The 26,542-nt window shown below is 40.8% G+C and overlaps 1 protein-coding gene across 1 annotated transcript in view; it reads right to left on the bottom strand.

Moving 5' to 3' along the window:
• The window catches only part of PITPNM2 (phosphatidylinositol transfer protein membrane associated 2), a 264,382-nt gene that overhangs the window by 9,569 nt on the left and 228,271 nt on the right, over window positions 1–26,542 (bottom strand). Inside the window, exons 16-20 of the mRNA XM_018556846.1 lie at window positions 19,603–19,752; window positions 13,710–13,874; window positions 7,107–7,255; window positions 3,432–3,548; window positions 140–256 (exon numbers count right to left, since the gene is read on the bottom strand). Coding sequence (XP_018412348.1) covers window positions 140–256; window positions 3,432–3,548; window positions 7,107–7,255; window positions 13,710–13,874; window positions 19,603–19,752 — 698 coding nt within the window. The remainder of the gene's footprint in view (window positions 1–139; window positions 257–3,431; window positions 3,549–7,106; window positions 7,256–13,709; window positions 13,875–19,602; window positions 19,753–26,542) is intronic.

The following is a 26,542-nucleotide window of genomic DNA, read 5'->3' as shown; positions in this document are numbered from 1 at the left end:
TGTTACATGCAGGAAAGTCTAAGTACCTGCTGTTTGCCTGTATATCATTTTACATGAGAAAAAGAACTAACAAGACATAGAAGGATTTTGGCTTACACAATAACATACAAGCAGTGGCACAAGTGCATCTACAACCTACCTTTTCACCAGTGAGGGTTACCATATCAAGAGGACCATACATGAACCGTCCATTGAGTGTCTGGGGTCCATCTTCATTGGCTACAGCGTCATTTATTCTGTGGTTGGCAGCAACATTCTGAAATATAAAGCACAAAGCAGAGGTTCCAGTAAAAAGTGTATTAGATTTATGGACCGTGTAACCTTGCTGAAAATGAAATCTACAGGTATTAAATACTGGAAATAAAGGGTATATTCCATATTCAGTACAATAATACAGATTAGCAATGTCTTATAAGTTCCATTGTGTCCTTGTTAACTAATAAAAATAGAAAACCAGCTGCACTCTTTACCGGAACGATGGAAGACCTGCAAAGCAGGTTGGTGCTTGTAGCGACCACGGACGGCACCGTGTATAGCACAAGAATATCAAGTAAATGTCACCAGCACACTAAAAGTTATTCAGCAAAAGTCAATTTATTGACACATTGCCATTCAGTACAAGCGCTTTCGGGGCCTCAAGGGTACCCCTTCATCAGGCTCAGAATGACACAGTGTCAAAACACCATCACCTTTAAATACACACAAATGAAATGTTTAAAACAGACCACCTCCCAACCAAACTCGTCATTGCACGAGTATCTCCCGCCATTTCATAATAAAAGAAGGCTCACATGTGGCAGGCTTATGGGGAGGCAACGTGATTCACTCACCCAGTTGTTGGCACGCTACTCGCGTGCCAACAGCTGGGTGAGTGAATCACGTTGCCTGCCCATAAACCTGTCACATGTGAGCCTTCTTTTAATGGTGATGGTGTTTTGAGACTGTGTCATTCTGAGCCTGATGAAGGGGTACCCTTGAGGCCCCAAAAGCGCCTGTACTGAATGGCAATGTGTCAATGAATTGACTTTTGCTAAATAACTTGGTGTGCTGGTGACATTTACTTGATATTCTTGTTAACTAATATACACAATACAATTTAACTAGTGCCCACAACTCTGGCGCCATAGTACACAGTAGTGATGGCTCTTCCATTCAGTGGGCCTCAGCCAGTGGTGTCTTGCAGGCATTTCCTAGACATCAGATTGTCCACCGATCAGGCAGAAAACAGCCAGAGCAAAGACGGCTATCTAATACCTATAGCTACCTTAAACTGTATGCAAAGCCAAAACTGTTTGTCTTTAAGTTTTGGCTAGAATGGGAAATGGTAAAGACCCATCAAGTTATATTTGCTGTCTGTGTTTCTGTCTTATGAGGAAGTAAGATACTATTTCTTCAAATGATGCATATCCCCTTCTGACAGATGTTACCAAAACAGGAAAGAAGGAAAGCCTTAATTACCACTGTACAGAATACAATGAAATCAGTCCTACTCTAAACTGGTCCATTAACAAAAAAACAAAAAAAAAAACAGTTCATAAAAAGGACAAAAAAGCAAGTAACAAACAACAATCAATGACAAACTATACAAAACAGACAAACCGAACATAAAATACTACATAAAAAGGACAATGAAACCAACTGCATTACTCATTTCTAACAGTGCTAAACTACCAAATCAACTGCTGGGGGCCCGGGGCAGAGGGGTCCCTGTCAGAACAAGAAGGATGAGCTGTCTCTCGATGTTCATCCACCAACCATGCCCTGTTGTTACTTGAGTACGGAACAGTGTGATTAGCTTTGCTTGTGCTTCTGTTAATCCCTACTCCTCCCTGTCAGTGAGTGTCAAGTGCCTGGACTTAGAGACACTGAGTGATCACTTCACATTTTCCTCCTGATAGTTTTGGCTCTGCTGTGATTATTCAGAGCAGCAGTAGCCGTGGGAGGAGAGAGTGCATAGAGCATGACCCTGAGGTACTGTACTGACTAGTTGTAGTTGCTACTAATTATTCTGGGGATCGTGGGGGGTTGCACACAATGCATACTAGTACCCTCGCTGAATAAGGGCCGGGGTGTAATCATTAACACTACCAGTCTGCCATCAGTGAAGCTAGTAGACACTTTAACTCCTCTCCACTGTTAAAAAAAATGTGTCTGAAGTTGGGCTTTAACTCTATAGTTTAAGTCCACCACTAATTAATAAGCAGACTATTGTTTAGGCTGTCAGTCTTGTAATACAGAGTAATGACTATAGCAGGTGTAGAAGATGCACCCATGAGGTCAGTAGACAACTCCTCTCCTTTATACACCAGTTATGTTCAAAATGTAGCAGCATTTCCCTTTGCTTCATAACCTATGTCTACATTCTGTGATCTTTTAATTATCTGGTATGCTTATAAGGACTGAAAGCGTAAAATTATTACCCACTTTTATTAAACATCCATGACTTAAAGTGACATTAAACCCTCAGATTTTTTAACATAAACCAATACTGTAATGTGCGCCTTACTGTAATCCATGGTTGTTTCCCTTCTCTTTGCTGCTCTTCCTTTTAAATCTGTATCTGTTCTCATGCTGGGCAGAACTTCTGTTTTGCAGCAGACTGCCTTGTCTCTGGAATGGATACACGGTGTCTGTGTGTAGGTTTGTAACCTGAGCCAGCACTACAGGAAGAGGCCCTGAGCTGCAAAGGGACGTTCTCCCCAAGCATGAGAAGACATGAGGATTTAAAAGGAAGAGCAGCAAAGAGAAGGGAAACAACCATGGATTACAGTAAGGCACACATTACAGTATTGGTTTATGTAAAAAAATCTGAGGGTTTAATGTCACTTTAAGAATTGCATAGCATTAATAAGGTTTTTGGATAAGGTATGGGAAGATGAGGTGTTTAGATTTTGCACTAGTCTCCCATGACTTGTAGTTGTGCCTTGAAATAAATGGGAACCGTATACAGTTTTCCAGATATACACATGCACTATGACTGTGGATGGATCTCTCCATAGGAATCAACAGGTCATCTGCCTTATCTTTGTTTAATTAAGAATACAAAGTCATCAAGAATCTCCCAGCTTTCTAAGTCAAGGTTTAATACAAAATGGTTTCACTACATACACAGACAGTGTTGAATGATTCTACTGGAATTGTTGTGTGCCAGTCTGACCCCATGTATGTGCCATTTTAGAGGAACTGTCATCATTAGTTACAAGAACACTGCAAACTCAGCAGCTAACTTTCAGAGTTGTACATCTGCTGTTCACACTTGTGTTTTCAGACATATAACAAAGTTATGAAATGATGACTTCCTTACTTAAAGCTCTAAGATGACATAGCACAGCTAATACTGCAAGAAACACAGCTTACATTACAATAATAACTTATGGGTGAAAAGTATGAGAAATAAGATTTTGAAGCTCTTATGGATGGAATGCATTTACCCGTAGCTTTACGTGTGTTCGCTTTCTCAGCCATTTCTCTCTTGGCTTTGATGGGCTAAATACAGAGACTTCTTTTCCAACCAGCTCCAAAACACTAGCAGTTTCATGCCTCATGACCTGAAATATACAAATGTTTTAAACTTGTAATTGTAAAAACCATGGAAAATGATTTTTGTACTCACTGCACTCTTTTAGGGATTGTCTCCTCAAATGCTATCGTTCTCTTTTTGTACTGCTTCCTACAACTGAGATGGTGTGAGATGGAAGGGGTTATAGTAAAGAGGAACCTTATCCTTATCTTTAATATGACAACAAAAGCACCTTAAGAAATGTTTAGTACCATGTTTCCCCGAAAATAAGACCTTGTGACCATTCCCAGGGCCGGTGGTGGCATAAGGGGGAACTTGAAGAGCCGCGGAAGAGAATCAGCGGTGCCAACTAAGCCAGCGCTAGAGAAAGCGAGGCGGTAGCGCAGGGAGCAGAGCCGCATAAGCCGATGTTTTCGCTATAGCACCGCCTCCTGTCACAGGCGGAGTGATACCAAATGCACTCCGCCTGTGAGGAATCGATAGTGAAAGTGCGCTTCGCTCATTCTGGTTACCAAATTGCTCTTGGAAAGGTACCGCACCCCTGATTGCCCTGATCACCCTCTTCTTAACTTTGCCATTTTGGATGATTTAATTTGGATTTGCATTAACTTTGGATTGTTGTACATTAAAAAAAATTAAGACCTACCCCGAAAATAAGACCTAGTGTGTTTTTTTGAGCCAAAAAAATATATAAGACAGTGTCTTATTTTTGGGGAAACACGGTAATGACGATCTGCAAACACATACTTCTAGATTATTGCAGGCGTTTTTAATTCTTTGCATACCTTTTTTTTTTTTTTCCAGTCTTCTCACTGAATGAACTAAATGGCCATTTTTACTAAGGGCAGATGAATGCAATCCCTTTACTTCCTGTGACTAGGACATGTGACCATGCACATTATTCCAGGGGAAAAAATGCCTTTCCCTAAGCTCTCACAAGATTTTGCAGTTTGCAGATGAGATTTCCCAGCAATGCAGTGCTGAAGTAACCTTCCCAGGATGCATGGTCTACATCACTAATGCCTTAGTGAACCAGGAAGGGGAAAAACTGTAATTGTAAATAAAATAAAATGTTTATTTAACTAATGAATGTAAGATGATTTCATATCAGCAAGATAAGCATGCAGAGCTGCATGTTGATTTGATTTGTAGTGAAAGGGGTTAAAAGGTCTGCTTTAGGGGGGCAGGCCTTCAGTTTTCTATGTGCCTGGTGTCCAGTTCTCTTGCAGGCAGCAGTATAACCCTAGGTTGCTTAAAGTATAGGTGAACTTTGACGAAAAAAAAATGTATGCAGTCATAGTGGCGGGACTCATTAGCAGATGCAAGGCAATGCATAGGTGCTATTGGGAATATCCACACTCTGATTAAATACTTTTACTATAAAAAGAGATTTTATTTGCACAACTGTGTGAGTGCTTCAGTAAGTGAAGCACTTTTTTATAGGTTTTGTATAATAGCACTTTAGAAAAGAAGGTTGTTTGTACTTTAATATAGTTTACAAGGTTATATATGCTATGTATAATGTTATTAATATCCATGCTATTAGCTTATTTAACTAATTGCATAGAGTTGGTTTACACCACTTATATATATTTTCTGCACTACTCCTTTGTTCTCTTTAAACACTGGGCCTGATAACTCCACAAGGAATCCTCAGGCATACTGGCCTGAGCTGAAAGCAGAGTCCTGTGCTAACCAGAACAGATGGGTTGTCACTGCTGACTGTAGGATGGTCACAGAAAGAACATCAGCATACTTAATGAACAGGGAAATCCTACGCTTCTTGGTTAACTGTAGAAACTTCCAAGAGGTCAGGGCTGTTTTGGAGAGAACATCATGAACTAGGAAAACATGCGCTCATTGGCTGGCTGGAGAGACTTCCAGGATTTCAGTATTCAGCCTTAATCTACCAGCAGTTGTTGATAGTAGAAAAATCTTCCAAATGAAAATAAAACAGCATAGCTGAAGAAAACACATCCATTTCACTAAGTGAAACTGAGCAGGTATGAAGTGGTAGGAATTATAGCCTCAAGGGGGACTGGTCTTCAGTTTTCTATGTGCCTAGTGTCCATTTTCCCTGTAGGCATCAGTATAACCCCGGGTTGCCTAATGATCATCAAGCTGCATCCTTCAGTGGACGATAGAGAAACTTTGTTTTTCAGTGTTATTACAAATTATGACAAAACTGCTTTGTAACACATAAAAGTGGCCCTGTGATGTCCATTAAAGTGCATAAACCAAGACTACAGGCAAAGTTGAAGAACTTACTCTGGCCTTTAAATCCATCTCTTTGTGCTGGGGAGAAATCTGGATCTTAGTCCGAGGTTGTACATTTTATGTTAATTTGAGACTAACCCCTGTCCTTGTAATTCAACTGTCAAATAGCAGAACTTCCATGGCAGGAAGAGGCTTTGACATTTGACAGCTGAATGACAGGGGGCAGGGCTTAGTACCAAGATGGGGCAGGACTTAAAAAGGAAGCTGTGTCCAAAAAAGGTTTCCTATAACATAGCAAATCATAAAGCTTATCTCCAGGGGGGGAAACGACCCATGCAGTGGGACTACCCCTGCACTGCAAGGGTTAACTGCTCATTTATGTCTAGGGGATCTTTACTTGAGGTTAAGATTTACTCGATTCTTGCTTCCCTGGCAGTCGGTGCTCACCTCTATTCCCTGTGCTCTGACTTGTGGACCGTCTCTCGGTGTCCTCATGTATTGTATGTGATGATATCAGCTGGCCTCCGACCACTGAAACAGTGCTGGAAGGGACTGCAGGCGCCGATTTGAGAGCCTTGCAGGAGCAGGGATTAGGTAAGTAAAAGTGCTTTACACAATACACCTAGACAAAAACAAGCAGTTAAACCTTGCAGTGGTTGGGTAGACCCACTGTAAGGGTATTTTTTTTTTAACCTGAAGATAAGCGTTAACTTTTGGAATTCAGGTTTACTTTAATCTCAGCTTGCAGGTAATGCATGTAGAAGGCTGGGGTCTAGGATCCAAGGCCCTCTCAAGGCACAAAGATACTGATCAGAGTACAAATGTAGGCACTTTCAGACAGCACAGGTGCTGCATTTTACCAGTAATGTTAGTTTATACAATTTGGTGGACATCAAAGATTCACTTTTCTTCTCATTTTTCGCAAGACTGGGACAGGGCAGTGGGACAACAAACCTTTTCACCCTGTTTGATTTTTCCAGCAGTGGCTTTTGCAGCATCCACTATGACCTTTGACATTTCATGATAAAGTATTTGTAAACACACCGCATGTTCTCTACTGTTTCTAACTAGATTCACAAAGACTTTCCAAGCAGACCACATATTTTACCAAATGGAATCATAACAGAAAATCAATACTTTTTTTTTAATCAAGTCTATCTCTTGCCCTATTTTGGAGATATAAGAGGGTACAAACTTTAGGACCTGCACATATCTTCTGTCATGATTAGATACTCTTACCAGAGCCGAACTCATGTTTCTGTTACCGCTTCATGATGTGAAGCATGTTATAGAGGCTGCCTGGCTACATCACAAAAGGAAAAGTGTGTATCCTTTTGCTAAAGAGGTAAATAACAATTGTTTTTCTTACCTGTCTTAAGAGGAATGAAACAACATCTGTAGATTCCCAGTAACTGGCATGAAAAAGGTGAGGAAGGGCAACTGTGGGGAAAGCAGTAAGGGCATCTGGACAATAAAGGGCATAGTCGATTCTTTTTGTACCCCACCACTTTGCTGCAACTGAAAATGGAGATAACTGTTATTTCTTCATTCTCATAACAGAAAATGCTGATGAGGTAATGAGGAGCAGAATGCGCTGGGACTGTAAAATGAATTAATTGCCTTGAATGGAGCCATTCTGCGGGTTCAATCATGTGAATCTGCTAGGGACAAGTTTTATCATTCGAACATTAATACTAAAATGATTAATCCCAATAAATGAAAAACCAAGTCCTCCCAAACTGAACTCATCCGTTCTGGGTAAATTCCTGCACCTGTGATCTAAGATTCCATTGTATGGAGCACTTAAATGAATGACGTGCTTCAGTCTGCCATGGTTCACCTTTGGCTAATAAAAACAGGTTTAGATGTACTAAGGTCGTACAAGGTTGCATCCAACCTCAGAATGGCTGCATTCCTTCATGTGCACCCCCAGTTTGGTCAATTAAATGCAAAAGCAAATCCCATTAACCAACGTGCTTCACATGCACCTGCAGTTTCCTAATCCAGGTACCTTGTAAAATATATGCAGCGATGTCCCATGTAACACATGCACAGAGTATCCCTTATCATCTCTTAATTTAACATGCACCTCCTGATAAACCACAAAAGATAACATAATCAAAGTTCCAGCAGAGGAAAGATAAAACAAAGTAGGGGCCATTTATGAAAACTGCAGGCAAAGTGTGCTGAAATGTTACAGCAACCATCAACATTTTTTATTTTGTTTTCTCATTTTCTCAATTGCCTGTGGACATTTTCATATTTGACCCCATCCATGTCTCAGGAAAAAATGCTTTCATCGGAGAATTGTTAAAAAGAAATTATCACCAAAAAGGACTTGGTATGCTTAACTGCCCAGGCCTAAGCGGGGTAAATTTTGTTTTTTTTGGGAAGTTCAGACTGTACAGCCATTAGTGCCTAACTATTTTATCAAATTAAAACTCCAGCCAAAACTTAAAGGAGAACTATGGGGTCAGGGCTTTTCCCCATAGTTCTCCTAAAGGTCACGGGAGGACACAAACTAGCATTCTCCCGTGACCCAAAGCTCAGTATACCGCGAGCTACAGCTCGCGGCATACTGAGACGCCGCAGCCGGGACGGATCCCGACAATTATGTCTGGATCCACCCAGCTGCGTGAGTGACAGCTGGCTCTGCATATCCAGAGGCAGAGCCAGCTGTGCCCGCCCCCTCCCTCGTCCGTTTCGCCAGTCAGCACTGGAGGATCGGATAGGGGAGGGGGGAATCCCTGCAGGGAGCCGTGAGTGACAGTCACAGCTCTCTGCAGGGACATGATCGAGAAGTGAGCGAGTGACGGTATGTGTTCACTCACTTCCCGATCTACTGAGCCGACCTGTGACTGTTTCATTGTCACAGGTCGGCTCAGATTATGATACTGAGTGAAAATCACTCGCCTCATAATTCTCCTTTAAGGTGTTGTCTCATACCTCTGGGCTGTGATGCCAATTATTCTTATGTGTTTTAGTGAGTTAGGGAGCCCATTCAAATGAAATAAACAGAACGATAATCCAGGGTGGGAGGCATTCATGACCTTCCCAGCATTCAGAAGGGGATGGAAGTCTGCCTCCATCCACACCTGCTCTGCCTCCTGCCCTCTGCTATAGCCACACTGTGGTGAAGATTGTAAGGTAGGACTCTGATGTGAAGAGGGAGTCCTGATGTGAAGGTGTGGCATCTCATATGAAAGGGCCCCCTGGTGTGAAACGGGGGGCCCCTGGTGTGTAACGGGGGCCCCTGGTGTGAAACGGGGGGACTCTGGTGTGAAGGGAGTTTCTGACGTGAAAGGGGGGATTCCAATGTGAAGGGGCAACTAAGGACTCTGATGAGAAGGGGGGCTCCTGATGTGAAAGGGGGGCTTATGGTGTGAATGAGGGTCTTCTGATGTGAAAGGGGGGCTCCGCATGTGAAGGGGGAAATCTGACATGGAGAGGCTCCCTGATGTGAATGTTTTTTTTGTAGTCCCCCCCGACAATCCACACCAGACCCCTATCTAGGATAAGGATCCAGTATGGATTTTGAGGGGGACCCCACATCCACGGGTTGTCTTTTACATTTTAGACTGAGCTGTGTTGAGATTTTGCATACTTTTAAAAGGTGCAGTGACTGAATAAGGGTTGAGAAATGCTATTTTAAGAACTTCCATTTCTATGTTTTCTGTGTAAAAAAAAATAGTTTGCATTAAAACACTATTCAAGAGTCATGTGTTGAATGGTTTCAGAAACTGGTTTGTTTAGGAACGAGGAATATAATTCTACTGACAAGCAAATATGGTGCCCTAATTTTAGCACTAGATAATCAGGAATCAGAAGAAGTTGTACTTTTTGGTGATTATTTCCAGAAAGACTAGAAAAGAAAAAAATATTGTCACTGTTTTCTAATAAGCAAGATGTTTTTCAGGCAAGGTAAAGCGAAGAGATAATGTAAGAAAACACAGGGAATGCAAAATGGACTGCTGGTGCTTTTAAATATATATAAGTGATAAGAATTGTTCCCATACTTATTCCAACGCTACAGAGCCGTATGTGTTATTCAGGTTTCAAATGGGAGTCACAAATATACATGTTTTTCTACTGAAACTATAACTGAGCTCATTACAAAAAGCTGAATCAGTAAAGAGGGATGCTGCTCAAAGCAACCGAAATGTTTGTGTTCATTTCCTAACCTGAATTAGAAAGGTTATCACTTGATAAGTCTTTCTGTGCAACAGAGTATTGGTTATACACGAGCTCAGCTAAGCTAATGCAATAATCCTGTGTTATAAAAGGCCCTTTAAAAGTAATAAATGACTTTATAAAATATCAGACTATGGGTGATAAGACAATTATATGGCCAAGCCTAAACACTACATAACTACAATGCAGGGCACTTTCCAATTACACCAGGGACTAAAAAATATATACACATTCGCCTAGTCTCAGAGGGCACCATAACTACACCTAGAATCACTAGTGATGTATTCTGCGGATATGTGTAAACTTTGTGGTACCCATGTTAATAACAGAGATGCAACCTATGGCTATGGTGTTTCTACTGCAATTGTAAACACGCGGCATGGAAAGCCCAGCTCTGCGTGCCCTAAATATATTATAGGGAAGAGTATATGAGAAAAGAAGCAATACAGCTGGTTTCTTAAATGATAAACAAAAGTGACAAAACAGAAGAAAAAAAATAAGAGAAAAATATAGCATATGAAATGTAAGTGTGAGAAGTAAAAGTGTCACAGTTTTATTCCCTTTCGTCAATGGGGTACCCTTCTAGAAATGACCCTCGCACCCAATGACTCAAGATGAATGTGTTCTAACAAGGAGTTAAATCATGCTAATGAGGCCGCTCCTAGGGTTAATAGTATGAAATCCTCTTCCTAAGTAAAATACCTTTGGAGATGTCCGCACCTTGAATGCCCGGGCTGACGAAGTGCTTCCAATCTCCCACCTCTAGCATTCCTCCTATGTGACTCTGCTCAGTATGGAAGTGACTATGTTTTATGGGGGAACTTGTTTTTGTGTGAGATTTGTAAGGGAGAGCAAGCTGTGACAGAAGACTTAGCTTTTTGGAATGGTTAAGATGATTGTTTGTTTCTAAAGGAACAAAGCAAACACACCAATTAACACCACAAAACATGCAAAATCATGTCACAGTTATTTTGTCTTCCAGCAAAGGAAGTATATTTAATAATCAAACTGGATGTCTTTCTTATAGTGCTGCATGCCTGAAGCTATGTGATCTTTTTGTCTAGGTTTGTGTTATCATCACTTACTGGAAGACAAAACTGAATAAGACTACAGGCTGTAGAAAGTTTTATTTCCCAGGAAAAAGTGCGGAAAATGCTTGTGTTCTAATAAATGATTGCGGTTTCTGGGGTGACCAGCAGTGCCCAATCACAATGGTGCCCTGGCAAAGAGAAGGTTCCCAGGCCCGACAGACTAAGCAAAACATGAAATGTCTGCAATTGCAGCAGAAAACTTCCATACTTGGAAAGCTAGATAAAATCTCTTGAACAGTCGGAACTTTAATCAGTCTTGCAAAGCATTTAAACACAACAGTGGTACTATTACAAATGATTTGTGATACACAGCATCATTCTTGTTTGATAACAGACCATTTATAAGATGGATCAAAAGAATGTTCAATTGGCCTTGGCTCCAAAATCTAGCGCCACTGGTCCCAGAAAAAAATGGTTTACAGGTTTACAAGTAACTTACCATGTCATTATAATGATAAAGAGAAGCTATCATCAAAGAGTCCTGCCACCAAATGTACCTTCATAGCTCAGTCTATGTAACTGTAAAGGAATCTCTGACTTTAACAGTGGACCCCAAATGTAATAAAGCATAAGTCCAGACACAATGTTTTTTAGTTTTTGATTGAGGGAGGAAAGGTTAGCATGAGGATAACCTCTATGTAAGGTTTTCACTGCTATCCAGAATGCGTTAGATTCTGAAATTTCTGTTCCAGTGACAACAATTTTGCCAGACGAGTATTGAAAGCAAATCTGCAACAGGTAAACAGACAGCAATAAATAGCTAATGGGGTTTTCACTACTCTAAGGGGTTGAATTTTGCCTGTATTGCTGTTGGGGATTTACCTTCGCTGTCTACCCTTTCTGTCTGGTGAATCTTTGTCAACCAGACAGCAGGTGGGAATCTCTCTAACAGAGCCCCCCGGACAGCAGTAAAGTCCTTCCTCATTCTATCCCAAAAAAAACATTTTGGCTAGACCTACACTTTGATGAATTGAACCTATGTAACGTTACAATAGGAACTGATCTAGAGATACAAGACATAATTCAGTGTGACCCTTACACCATGGAATTCTTAATGCTGGTCATTACATATCTCAATGTATATCTTTAGGTCTCAAAAAGTCAGAGGCAGTCCATTAGCAATAAAGGTCTAAAATGATCTCTCTCTACAGATAATCTACACAATTGCATGCTCCATATTCAGAGATATTTCTAGGCACAGATATATGATTATTCTGCACGGACAATGCTTTTGTCATCAACTATATTACCTGGTAAGTGCGGTAAAAAGTAAAACCATGGTGAACAACCTCGGGCAGTTTTTTCTTGTTTATATGGGGCTCATTTATCAGTGTTCTACATAACATAAGAGGTATGGGGAAATCCCATCTCAATAGGAAACCCCCTTTAAACAGAAAAATGGAAGTTTTCTTTGCTGGTAGCTTCCCTTTAATTTCCAAACTCTCCCCACTAATAAGAAGCATGCAGCGTATTTGTCAGACAGAAAGACATACAAAGAAATGAAAAAGAAGGACAAATGCAGAAGTTCAGCACATTCCCTAGCGCAAAGTGTATGCTGGATTGTATGCACAATGGCAATGCAGTTATGGTAGTGACTGTACATTTCAAAGACTAGAGCAAGCTAAAAACACTGAAGAGTTACACAAACAGGAAATCAGAAGGGACAGAGACAATGCTTACATATACTTGTTTGTTAATGGAAATACAAAGAATTATACATATATGTGTCTGTCACACAGCAACTAGAGAGGAACTAAGGAGAGCTGATGAATTGCTAGTCTTCATGACACATTTAAAGCCAAGCCACCTGCTGTACCGTGCTATGTAACATGCTGGAGCGTAGTAAGGAAATACTGGAATTTGTTGTAAAGCAGAAGCATGTGGCATCTAGGAGCTGCCAAGCAGAAAATAGTGCATGTCATTGTTTATAGACACCAGTTCAGACTGCTCTACCTCTGGAAAAGTCAGAATCGTTCAAGTTATTGACTACAAGAAAATCAGGGACTTGTCAAAGTGTAGTTTTTTGTATCATATAGGGTTGTATCAATGGTGCTCATATTATTTTCATTTTCTCCTGATTCACTTCTCTGAAGATATCATCAGTGGTGATGGGCTCGGGCGTGTTCGCAGCTCCACGTGCCGAGCCCGCCAGGAAGCTGACAGCGCCAATCACAGGTACTGAGACATTTCCCAATCTCTGCAGCTGCGGACCGGGAAAATGCCTCAGTGCCTGTGATTGGCGCTGCACGCTGTCAGCTTCCTGGCGGGCTCGGCACGTGGAGCTGCGAACACGCCCGAGCCCATCACTAATCATCAGATGTCTCTCTGATTTGTTTGAACAGTAAGGTAGCCTCGATAATTTTGCACTGAAGAAAACATCATGTTTGTTTGGCTACGTTTCTGACCAAGCAGGGCAGCAGTGCAGAAGTGATTGTCCAAGGACTGACAGCGACAAACCAGGAGAATTGTGTAAACATTATTTAACCCTTCATGCAAAACTAAGCTAATATTTTAGCCTTCAAATAGTTACAGCAACCATCCTTCTAATCATTCTAATAGACCAGGTTGGTGTCTTAATCCTTCCACCTCACTGCATATTTTACAAGAAGGCTGTTACGATATCTGTAACCTAATAGGCTATTAGAGGTACTGTATCCTTGATTAGACCTGTTAGGCAACAAGGCACTTACTGTTGGCTATGTTTGAAGCCGTGTAACTGTCAGCCATTCCAGAGACCTGACTTGCAATGCTGATTTCACTTGCTCTTCTGTACCCCCTGAAGTGGGGAGCTGTTATGGGGGAGGAAGGGGAGGCATTTTCCACGAAGACTGTACCATGAAACTGAACAACATCCGCTATGAAACCGAAAACAAAAAACAACAAAAAACAGGAAAACAGGGAGAAAAACAAACAAAACAAAAAAAAATGTAAATTAAAAATTAACATCCAAACAGGACAAGAAAACAAGAATGCATTAGGAGGGATGAAGATGCCACAGCTCAGATGTGTACACTTTCAAGCATTAAAAAAACACAAAATAAGATGCATTTAATTGCAAAACCTATACAAAGACAAGCAAATGAAATATAACCCGGTGTATTTCATTCCAATGCTGGGAGAAAAAAGGGAAATGCGAAGGGGAAAAAAAAAATCACATTAGATTCCACACTGCGCTACAGAGCATTGTACAATGCAAGGTAGACCCCATCTGTGACTAACATATTTTTATATACATATATATGTACATGATACAGATATAGACACACACACAGACTTATCTATGTACACATATATACATATATAAACCTATGTATATGGGGGCATGTCATTGGTACAAAATAAAATGGCCAGGGAAAGGAAGAGGAAAATTTGGGGGAATAGCCCTGAAAGCTAAAACGTAAAAAAGCAGGGAGGTAAATACATCAGTTTCATAGGCTTCTTGATATGAAGGATAAAATCCCCAGAGACAGATACTAAAAACAGTGGACTGAAACAACACACATTGTAAAGGCCGGTCACTTTATAGGCTGTAGATGGGCAAAGACTAAGGACATATCTTATAAACCTCTGGGTAAACAACAGCTAATTATTCCCAAGTGGCTAACTCATTTATATTAATTCATGCTCCCCATTAAAACAACTGGATGCCAATGCACAATTAGGCTTAGAACGGAGGTTCACTTTTAATAAACAACTACATTAGTCCACCTTTCTAGTCCCCCAACCCAAGCTAACCTAGACCCCCCACCACCACCACCACCACCAAAAGTCACCTAGAAACCAGTAGTGGTATCCCTTAATGTTGACCCTATTTTGGCCCAAATTGTCAGTGCTGAACATACCTGCACAGTGAGCCCCCATAGACGTAAATGGGGCTGTACTCTGACCCTGGAGAATGACTCCATTCAAGTCTATAGGGGATGGGGGCACTCAATAAGGTTTATGCCTGAAGGATGTAAACAGCTGAGGGGCCATAGCTGTCATTATTAGGTAAGACAACCGATGGTTGGGGGTTTTCTAGGTTAGAGGGCTAAGTTGGGTGGACTGGTATAGTTTAAATAAAATTCAATGTGCTTTTACTTTCTCCATCTCAAGCACAAGGTGGTTTCAACGGGAAGCACCATATGAAAAACAGAATCATTCAGACAGTTTAATTTTGTGAAGCAAAGGAATGCATGCCATCTCAACACTTGGGCAAGCTGAACATTTCAGGAAATGCATGAATTCTCTTCACGTACAGCATCCCTTTCAATACATAAACAAAGCTAGAAAGCGTGATGACCCTGGTTTGTTTTGAGGTACAGCACTTTTCTAGGTAACTATTCATCTTCAATAGAATTGCATAAGTGGTCACGTTAGATGGACCAAAAGGAACCCTATAATATATTAGGAACATCTCTGCCTTCTTAATACAGAAGGTATTTATGTGTCATAACTTTCCTCAAAAATCCATAAAACAAGGGCTCTGAGTGGGTATGATGAGTGGGCATTTAAATGAGCAACCTGTATATGTGGTGGAAATAATTACATATTTACATTTTATGTAATATATAAGGCTCACTTTGAGATTTGTCTGAAACCAATTTCTAATTGCAGCTTTTTGACACAAACTTGAAAAATTATGTCACAGTTATATTCAGTGGCGTAACCAGAGTTCTGGGCGCCCGGGGCAGAAATTCCCCCCCCCTGGCACTGCTCTGTGTCCCAGCGTGGATCAAAGTAATCACGGCTGCGCCGGCAAAACGGCAGGAAAATGTCACTTTCGGCATTTAGCCGAAAGTGCCATTTTCGGCCGGCGCCCCCCCTTCACTTTTCGCCTGGGGCCCGCGCCCCTGCTGCACCCCCGATTGTTACGCCACTGGTTATATTGTTATTTTGGAATGGCAGAAACACCTAAATAACAGAAAATAGACGATTTACAAGGGCCCAAGCTCATGTATTCTCCAATCTCCAAGTGTATTTAAACCCAAAAACAAAAATGCAATATTTTGCAGCTTTAGACCCCGTTCACATTGAGCGATTTATCGCGCGGTATTTCCCGCGATATCGCAGCAAATTACTGCGCGATATCGCGCTCCAATGCAATCCAATGGGGCAAAGGGTCCTGCTGTCGCGGGTCGTGTGTCGCTACAGCAGGACCCTTTTTGGAGCGGATTTAGCCACGATTCAAGCTTGCTCAATGCAAGCTTGAATGCGACATCGCGCGGCAAATCTCGCGATGTCGCGCAATATGCAAATCGTGCGACAAACGCGCGATTTGCATATCGCGCAGTGGGAACGGGGCCTAATAGTCCTTGGGTGTGGTGGTTGCATTAGCGTTCTTTTTTCAGGCCTTCAGACCTTTATTTTCACTTGATCCTCCAAATAACACTTCCTGTCCCTTCGCATCTACACATTTTTCCCCCACTTTATCTATGGAGGGAGCCATGGTTGTCATACAGGCTGGACTTCTAATACAGTATGTCTGCCTTTGCTTATCACCTTTAACCACTTGAAGACCAGGTGTTTAGACCCCCTTCCTGGCCAGGCCATTTTTCAGTGTTCAGCGCTGTAGTACTTTGACTGACATTTATTCCGTCATGCAACGCTCTACTGAAATTAATTTTATACAGTTTTTTGGAGACAGATAGAGCTTTCTTTTGGTGGTATTTAATCACTACTGGGGGTTTTATTTTTTACTATAATAAGGAGAAATTACTGAAAATTTTGAAAAAAAAAAGTTTTTTTTTACATTATGTTATAAAACAACTAATATTACCCACTTTTTTGGTAAAATATAAAAGACGGGTCACGTCGGGTAAATAGACACCAAACATGTCAAGCTTAAAAATAGCGCGCACTCGCGAAATCGCAAAAAACTAGCATACCCAAAATTGCCCATAGGCGACACTTTAAACGCTTTTACAGCTCATCAGTTTAGTGTTATCAGTGATTGATGGCCCTAGAACTATTGCTTTCATTCCGTTCGCGGCGATATGTAACATGTGCGGCGTAATGGGCGCAATCGTCGTTTTCGCAGGTATGCGCACTTTGTTTACATGCGTGCATGTAGGGGTGGGGACTTTTTTAAAAAAATGTTTTTTTTAATTCTTTTTTATGTGTAACTTTTAAAAAATTGGGAGGGAAACCTTAATTTTTTTTTCTATTTTTTTTTCTCGCTTAACTTTATTGCTATCACAGAGAGATCTGCTTCATCAGCTTCTCTCCAGCATCTGAAGCTGGAGAGTGACACGAGAATGCGGATGTGACAGCTTGACAGCGGGAGGGGGGGGAGGGGGGAGCCACGGAGGGGGGGGCGCGCGTCACAGGACCTCATACAAGCGATCCACCGGCTCTATAGCCGGCGGTTCGTTTGTATAGTAACGGGCATCGCTGCCTGTTTTAAAATAACCGGCATTTCCCACTCGCGCGCGCCGCGCCCGAGCGGGTGGATGTAACAGGACGCGTATACACGCCCAGTTACATCCAAGAAGCTCCTGGCCGGCCGTGTTTACACAACGGCCGGCCGGGAGGTAGTTAAATAATGGATTAAGTGGGATTATGTGAATTGGGATTAGTAGTTTACAAAAGAAAGATATTTGTGCTTTCTTTCAGTTAACAGAAAATGACACTGGAAGTGACAAGCACACAGCATTTTTGACAAAATCAACAGGTATTTTCTATACTTGCTGAAAATGTTGTTAGCCTGAAGAAAGAAAATGAATGCAGCCACCATCTAATGACTTGGTAAACTGCAATATATTTGCTCTCTTTAAATGAAACCCATTATGAGCGAAACAGAGAGGCTGTGTTTGCTGACCCCTCTTTCTAAAAATACAAGTTGCCTGGCTGCCATGACAACCCTCTCTCTTAAATACTTTAAATCACTAACCTGAAACAAATGTGCAAGACTTTCCTTATTTATATACTTGTTCCAAGTCAGTAATTCAGAATATAGAGAAGCCAGAGGGCATAGCAACCAGACAAATACCATATTGAAAAAGAGGTCAGCAAAGGCAGTCCCTATATTTCTCATATATTGTGTTTACTGTAAGCAGCCTCGGATGGTTATGGGCTTTTTTATGATCTGAAATAGTTGTGGGCTCATGAGGGAGGCACAGTAAAGCACAGAATAAAAATAGGTCAATGCCTGATAAGTGGCTTTTAGGACCGCTTCAGATTTTAATTTCCTATACATCCATATTACACAAGTTATGTTTTTCCACTTGGAGACTAACATAGAATGCACATGCCATTGATTGATATGTTGCCGTGAGAGTCAGTGTTTACACTGTCTAAATCAATCCTTTAGCTTGGCCGTGGCTCATGTCAGATGAAATGCTTTCTATGCTACACGCCTAATAGAGACGCAAATTGTAACCCCCCTGGATTAAACGTGGGTAACTCCTGAAACAGCAACAAACATTTCAGAAAATAATATATGGACATCTAAGATGGACTGTACACTACTACCAATGTCATACTCACTTTAAAAAAGGTTCTCTGGTAGAAGCCCCTCGCTACACACCTCTTTGGGAACCTAAACTGTTCTATTAGGTAGAAGTGCAAGATATATGCTCTGTACTGCTGTGGATACAGAGGTGGTAGGGACTACTCTCTGGCTGACAGGCTGGTGACCTGCAGCAGCTAGCAGCCCTCTTCGGAAACATGTTCATTAAAAGACTAGTGGCTATAGTATATTTCTACTACTTTGAGCTATTGCAGACGGGATTAAGAACCAAGGCTGTACAAACTAGAAACTATATTAAATATTTAAGATCCTGTAAACGAAAAATAAATTATTAGACACTATCACAGCTCATTCTTGTTAAAAGTAATCTGATTATGTACAATCACTATGCATTAATAATAACAATTATTATTAATTTGTTTTAAAATCTTGAACAGAATGCTCAAACTACCTGATCATTAAAAAGGAATTTTACACAGTGATAAATTAATATAAATTGGTAGTTGCATAGCAAAACACATGACATGAGACATATTTGCATGTTGAAGAAAAGGTGATACCAAATACATGAGATATCAAAAAACAAATGAAGAGTTGTGTCAACACGTTGTCCTATGCACAGAAAATATGGAGGAACAATAAAAACAACAGCAGCAGTAATGGGAAGCTACTCAAGCAAGTATATTATTCTCCCCAGCTTGCTCTACCTGTTTTTTTTAAATCTAAAACCATGCAAGTTATAGAGCAAGACAAAGCAGTTCATCAAATCCTACTTGGAGCACTTAAACAGAAAGCTTTTCCAAAAAGTGTTCAGTTTCACAATCTATCCACGTACAAGTAACCTCAAACATTAAATGTACATATGAGGCACCTGTTAGCAGCAGTTCATATAAATCATGTTGATTTTAACTTATATGCATTAAAATAATCAGGAGCCACAAATTCCATAACTGGCACCTCTTAAATAGAATGGTAATACAAGAATGTAAACAGATATAATGAAAAGTTACACTGGCAGTACAGCCTTTTCTGTCTTATGCTTATTGACAACACTTTGTAGAAAAGCTTTCAGTTCAGGATGTGCATGATCACACAGTAGAGAAGCAAAGACAATAGAAAGGGAGGATACACACATTCAGCACAAGTGGTAGCTTTACTGGAAGTGTCTTGGTAGCTTAGGACGGGAACAGGGATACTGGTTTCCATGATGCCATCTTGACGCTGGAGAGCAACTGCTGGGCTGCCTTCCATTAGAAGGAAGGGGTTGTTCTGTATAGCCTCGACTGGATGGAGATGAAAGGGAGACAAAAACAAGACAAAACGCTACAAACATTTAACCAGACAATGTCACAGAAAACATACATTCCATCAAGAATGTTCATGAAACAATATATTATATATATTATCCATATTATCCATTATTGATCATTTTGATTATTGAAAATTGATCCATATTATCAATTTTCACGTGACTAAACTTCAGCAAAAATGTTTACTCTAATTTGGATAGAATGGGAAAGAGTAAGAGAGTTTGTCAGGTATTTATTGCTGTCCCTAACGCTCTTGCGGAGACTTCTCACTTCCTGCAAAGTAATGGGAAATCAGAGCCATAGAAAGCAATTAAAACAGATTTGAACTCTTTCCCACTTTATTTGAAACTAAAAAAACAAAAACAATATCAAATGTTTGGAATTAGACTTTAGGTATAGGCTAAGGCTTTAGATTGAATTCCCTTTAAAAATCTTGACAAAAAACCTTCTTCCAAGTAATTTCATAATGTGGGATGGGTAACTGGGGAGGCGTATGTCTAATATTGTAACGACTTCTGCAGTGTCTCTTGAACGGCCACCCTAAGTTCCTCCCACAATCTTTTACCCCTCAAGCCGACACTGTTTTAGCCTGTTATAATTTTGGGTCAGCTTCTTTGGCTTTATCGGGGATAACTTACATAGTAGGTAAGGTTGAATAAAGACACATATCGCTCTAGCTCAATCTATATAAGAGTGTGTGTGTACACATCACTAGTAATTCCATAACCCTGTACATTCTGTGTAATAACAAGGAATGGATCACCAGGGGAACCTGTGCACATTCAAAATAATGCTGGATATACACAATGATGCTGCAGAGTAAAGTATCATTTCATTGACATGGTTCCCCTATTACCCTCCAACCACAACTAATCTAATAATTCTTAACACATAGGTGTTTCCAATCTCCTGTAATTTCTACTAAAGATACAGTCATGCATTTTTACACTGTCCTGAGATACAATAGGCTGGTCTATTAAGGCTTTAAATGAAATTCCCTTTAAATGCTTTAACAGAGAACCACTTCAAATGTGGGGTAAGTGACTAGGGAGGCCTAGGAAGGGGGTTGTTGGGAAGGAATTGAGAGTAGATGAGTACCATCTCATTTGAACCCAAATCCGACTAATAGATAAGTGTAGCACATACATACACATTCAGTCAGTCAAGGCCCACTATGCAGCCTAGTAGCTTCAAAGGGACATATGGGGCTGGGGGTGCCTAAACAGTGCATAGCACTGTTGTTACCTTAAAGCATTTAAGGTCAGGTCAGATTTGTATTTCACTTAATATAAAAAACACGCCACACAATCATTGAGCAGAAAGAAGAATAGGATAAAATGTGTAGAATGCTACTAATCTCAGAGTTAAAGCGAATGCGTTTGTTATTTGTTTAGATTGTTGTTTCGTATGTATACCATTACAATTTGATATTACGTTGTAAAAAAGCTATATTTAAATGTCTTGCAACTACAACTATTGGAATTAGTCTGTAAAGATTAGAGGAAGACCACAAGAAAAAAACATTTTTCTGTAGCCAAAAGCATTCGTTCACTTTGAAGCTCAGTAATAAAAGCTGAACTGAAAGTGGTTGCTACAGGCTACTGAACATAAAAACAGAATGCAGCAATATGTATAATGTGTGTGACAGATAAACAGAAACTATTTCTATTAACGCCATTTCTGGTAAACTTTTATGACAGCACCACTGTGATAGACTGTCCCCACCTCATTGGGAAAGAAGGCAGAGTTGAGAGTGAGTATCTGAGGATAAAAATATGAGTGCTGCCTTAGTTGACTTTGTTTTGTAAAGTGCAAGCTCCACAGCAATCATTTTTGATCCTTGCTTTACTACTTAATGAATTAGACAAGAGTTCAGACTTTACTGGAAGTATGCCTGACCCAGGCCAGGATGTTACTAAAATTAGGATGACAGCCCAGGAGCTTGCATGTTTTAAAAATAAGTCAGCAACGGCAGATTTTTATATACAGTGCTCAGCGTAAATGAGTACACCCCTTTTGAACAGTAAGATTTTAATCAGGATCTCAGTGAACACAAGAACAATTTCCAAAATTTTGACAAAGCCGAGTTTTATAGAACATTTGTTTAGTTCATTACATGAAAGTAAGGTTAATAATATAACTTAGATTACAGAATCTTCAGTTTACTCAAATTAGGTGGAGCAAAAATGAATACACCCCACAACAAAAACTACAACATCTAGTATTTTGTGTGACCTCCATGATTTGTAAGGACAGCCCCAAGTCTTCTAGGCATGGAATGAACAAGTTGGCGACATATTGCAATATTTATCTTTTTCCATTCTTCAAGAACGACCTCTTTTAGAGCCTGGATGCAGGATGGAGAGTGATGCTCAACTTGTCTCTTCAGAATTCCCCATAGGTGTTCGATTGGGTTCAGATCAGCAGACATACTTGGCCACTGACATACTTGGCCACTGAATCACTTTCACCCTGTTCTTCTTCAGAAATGCAACAGTGGCCTTAGATATGTGGTGGGATCATTGTCATGTTGGAAAAGTGCACGACGACCTAGGGCCCGGAGTGATGGTAGCATCTTCACTTTCAGTATAGAGCAGTACATCTGTGAATTCATGATACCATCAATTAAATGCAGCTCCCCGACACCAGCAGCACTCATGCAGCCCCACAGAAGGACACTGCCACCACCATGTTTCACTGTAGGCACCATGCATTTGTCTTTGTACTCCTCACCTTTGTGACGCCATACAGTTTTGAAGACCTCAGTTCCAGAAACATTGATCTTTGTCTCATTACTCCAGAGTACAATGTCCCAGTAGTCTTCTTTTTCAGCATGGGCCCTGGCAAATTGTAGGCAGGCTTTTTGTGTGCATAGGCTTGTAGAGAGGCTTCCTTTGTGGACGACATCCATGCATGCCATTCCTCTGCAGTGTACGCCGTATTGTGTCACGGCAAAGTTTGGCTTTCTACTTCTTTAGCTATCTGCAGTGAACTTGCGTGGCGATTTTCTTCAACCCTTCTCATCAGAAGACGTTCCTGTCGAGGTGTTAACTTCTGTGGACGGCCTGGGCGTCTCTGTGAGATGGTTGCAGTTCCATCTTTGTTACATTTTTGCATCACTTTTGCTACACTATTCTGACTGATAAGTAAAGCTTTGCTGATCTTGTTGTAGTCTTCACCTTTCTTGTATAAAGCTATTATTTTCTTTCTCAGGCCTTGTGACATTTCTCTGCCATGTGGTGCCATTGCTGACAGCATGAAATGGGAAGGGGTTTTCTTTGTTAGGTAATGCCCTTTTATAATCACCTGTCTGCTGAACACCTGTTTAATGAATCATTATACTCACCGGTAGTTGAATTCTTGTTAATTAGGATTTTGTTGTCTAAAATTTAGCTTTGCTTCTATAACTTTCACTGGGGTGTATTCATCTTGAATGAATTTGTTAGGAAAAATACTTTTTCGTTTGTGCAAATTAACAAATCTTGTTTGCAATCAATGGCCCGCATTTGTGGGAGTAATTTGTAGTATAGAGCCCCATAGAAAATGTTCATTCTGAAAGGATGTAAAGGTTTTCTGAAAAATCTGTTGGGGTGTACTCATTAAAGCTGAGCACTAATATATTAATATATATATTTTAAAAAATTCACAGGTTCACCTGAAAAGGCCCTTCTCCGTGTTTTCCAAGTAACAAATGTCTAAATTTTTATAATAAGAATGGAATCATCTAAATTATCATGGACGAAAAGGAATTGCCAGTAACTGTAATTCTAGATTTAACTGTTATTCTTCCATGACAGCATTGGTTTTGAAGATTTGCCAGTTAAAAACTTAGATATGAATACATAAATTCCTATGACTGAAGCAGTTAGAGCAGGTGTGAAGGCTGGCAAGAATAATTATGCACCCTGCGTATCTAGGGAAAAGGCAAATTAAACCCTGAATCAAATGAGGCATCAAGGAAATGGAATAATTTTATAGAGCTTAATATGATTAAAATATTGTCACAAGCACAAATAATACAGCACCACATTTTGTACCACACACAAATAAGTAAACAAAGTAAGCATTTTAAATGGAAATTGGGAAATATTTAGCAAAACCAAGAATAAAAAAAATAAATGCTAATCGAGCAAAAAGCAGACCTTTGCCAGACCATCTGATGGACAGTAAGAAAAACCTCAAGACTTGGAAACATTTTTTAACATATTTGTACACAATGATACTAGTTAGTGCATGATGTGATTAACAAGTTGCTTGATTGGTGTATAACTACTAGAGACTAAGGCCTCTTTCACGGAGATAGCGTCCATTCCGATCAGAATGGGATCCATGCACAGATATCCTGCTGATTGGAGCAGTATGGAACAGATGTCCCTTTTGTAACATCCGTGTCCATTCAATTTTATCCTCAATCTTGCAATGGAGGAAAAAACTGAACTTACCGGACCCATTTTGGGTCTATGGGCAGTTGGATGTAAGTGAACATGTGTCTGTTTACATCTGATTAGCTCTGATCCATCATGTTCAGGTCCACCAAAACAGAACACTGTTCTGGTTTTTTATTTTTTTATTTCCAGACCTAGATGGACTTGGAGACCTAAACAGACATGTGCTTACATCGGATTCCTCATAGACTAACACTGAGCATCCAACCAGGTCCGCCTGAAAAACTGACAGGCAGATCTTATTAAAATATGTGAAAGAGGCCTTACATAAATTTGTGCAGAAAAAAATGACTTGTAAAGGTGCCCATACACCTGCCGATTATCGTACAATAGTTGTGGGTGATCCCGCAATCGTACGATAATCGGCAGGTGTATGGGCAGCGTGCGACCTCATCTACTGTACGGTCGCACGACTTTCATCTTCCTAGCGCGCTGGAAAACCTGCCGAAAATCGTACGATTTTCGGCGGGTTGGTAGCGTGCTTGGCAGATGAAAGCCGCAAGCGCACACTGCCCGCTCAGCACTGCAATCATCGGAAGTACGATCAGCCTGTCCAAGATGGGCAGGTCGTACGAAATTTTAATGACCTTACAACCATCGCACAACGAAAGTCGTGCGATGGTTGTAAGGTGTATGGCCAGCTTAAGACAACACAAAAAAATAGCCTATTCTGCACCTATTAAATATGAACTCCAGCTAAAAAAAATTCTGAGCCCAGGCTGCCAAGGACAGGTCCCCTGGCCATGCATCATCACTCCTGTCTCCTCTGAATGGCGCTCACAAATCATTACATAACTGCTTTTCAGTGCAGCAGTAATGATCGGCCACTATCTGAAAAATGAAAGAGGTAAAGCTGGGGGTGTCTTTTTTTTTTTAAGACGACTTACGGTAGGACTGAAATCCCATCAGGTTTTTACTTCTGTCTGAGACCCCCATTGGGGATATTTTCCTTACATACCAGAAAAGGGCAGGAAGGCAGGAACCAGGTCAGGAAGGCAGGTGCACCAATAAAAACATTGTCAAAAGTGCTGAGCCTTCCCTGTTCTACCTAAAATGTGTTTTTGTTGCTGTCTGTATCCCTGTATCCCTTTTGGAGAGATTTCCCTACACTTTCTGTCCTCAAATCTTCCCAGTAGGGACACACGTTGCAATAAAATCCTGACAACGGCTCTAACTCTTCTCCAATCCTCTTTTTATAAATGCTAGTTGACTGGCTACCATGCTGATCTAATAGCTGCAAAGGTTTCTGAGCTGGAATAAGCAGTTTTCTGATTTGACTGCATACTTTACTCAAATCATTGCCAGTCAACCAGCATTTACAGAAAGAAGTGAGTAATAACAACCCATGTATTTCTCATAGAACAGGTGTCCTTTACAATTCAGTACATATTGGTCATCATGGTGGATTACAAGAAAGAACAGAAATCCAATTAATAAAAAAACTAGACTGGGCACAGCTCTAAAACTGGATAAAGATTAGATTGTATAGGGGCTGAACAAAATTTTTTTACTTGATTCCCCCATCCATGCTCAAGAGCATGGATGGAGGAATTCCCCTGCCAGCTATTGTATTTAGGCAGTGGATACCCACTGCTGTCTGAATACCCAAACAGTGACTGCATCTGATCGGTTGCAGTCGCTGTTTGCCCAACAATTTTACACCCGGCTTCAATCTTTTAGTTGAGTCTTGTTTAGCGGGGTGGTGCTAACGATGCTGAGCGTCGGGCAAAGCCAGTGGCAGCTCAAATTTCAGCTGATTCAGGTGGAGTCAGCCAAAATTCAAGCCCTGTATAGAGAATTTAGGTTGGCCTGAACACATATACAGCTGCATGTAAGAACGCTGGTACATTCATGGATCAATCTGACTGGCCCTCAAAATATCAGCAATGCCATTCTTGGAGACTCGAAGGTCTGGAAATTTCCACAACTTCATTTTTAATCTCTGTTGATACAGCAGAAGAGCTGGTACACCTGGTCCATCCTGTGGGCAGTAAAAAGCTCACCCAACATTAACAGAAGAATCAATGTGTATGTTAGGAAAAGAGGAATGTCTCAAATATGTCCAAACATTCCCTTGTGTATGGCCAGGTTAAGGGCCTGTGAAGATGGGTGTTGATAGATAAATGTAGCATACCTTTGACCTTAAGGGCTCATTCACACTGTAATCGGCCCGCACGTACAGCTCTGTGCTGCGTGCACGGCCTTATCGGGCAGCTCCCAGGAAGGACAGGTGCTGCGTTTGATTAGTACACAGCCCCTGCCCTTCTCTACCCGCCCTGCACCCCTATGGACCTGCACTTGAGGTGAGCGCAGGGGGC

This window comes from Nanorana parkeri, unplaced genomic scaffold (genome assembly GCF_000935625.1).
Source record: "Nanorana parkeri isolate BGI_ZX_2015 unplaced genomic scaffold, ASM93562v1 scaffold13, whole genome shotgun sequence".
Lineage (NCBI taxonomy): Eukaryota > Metazoa > Chordata > Amphibia > Anura > Dicroglossidae > Nanorana > Nanorana parkeri.
The sequence above is the reverse complement of the archived record's forward strand: the minus strand, read 5'-3'. Positions and strand labels throughout refer to the sequence as shown.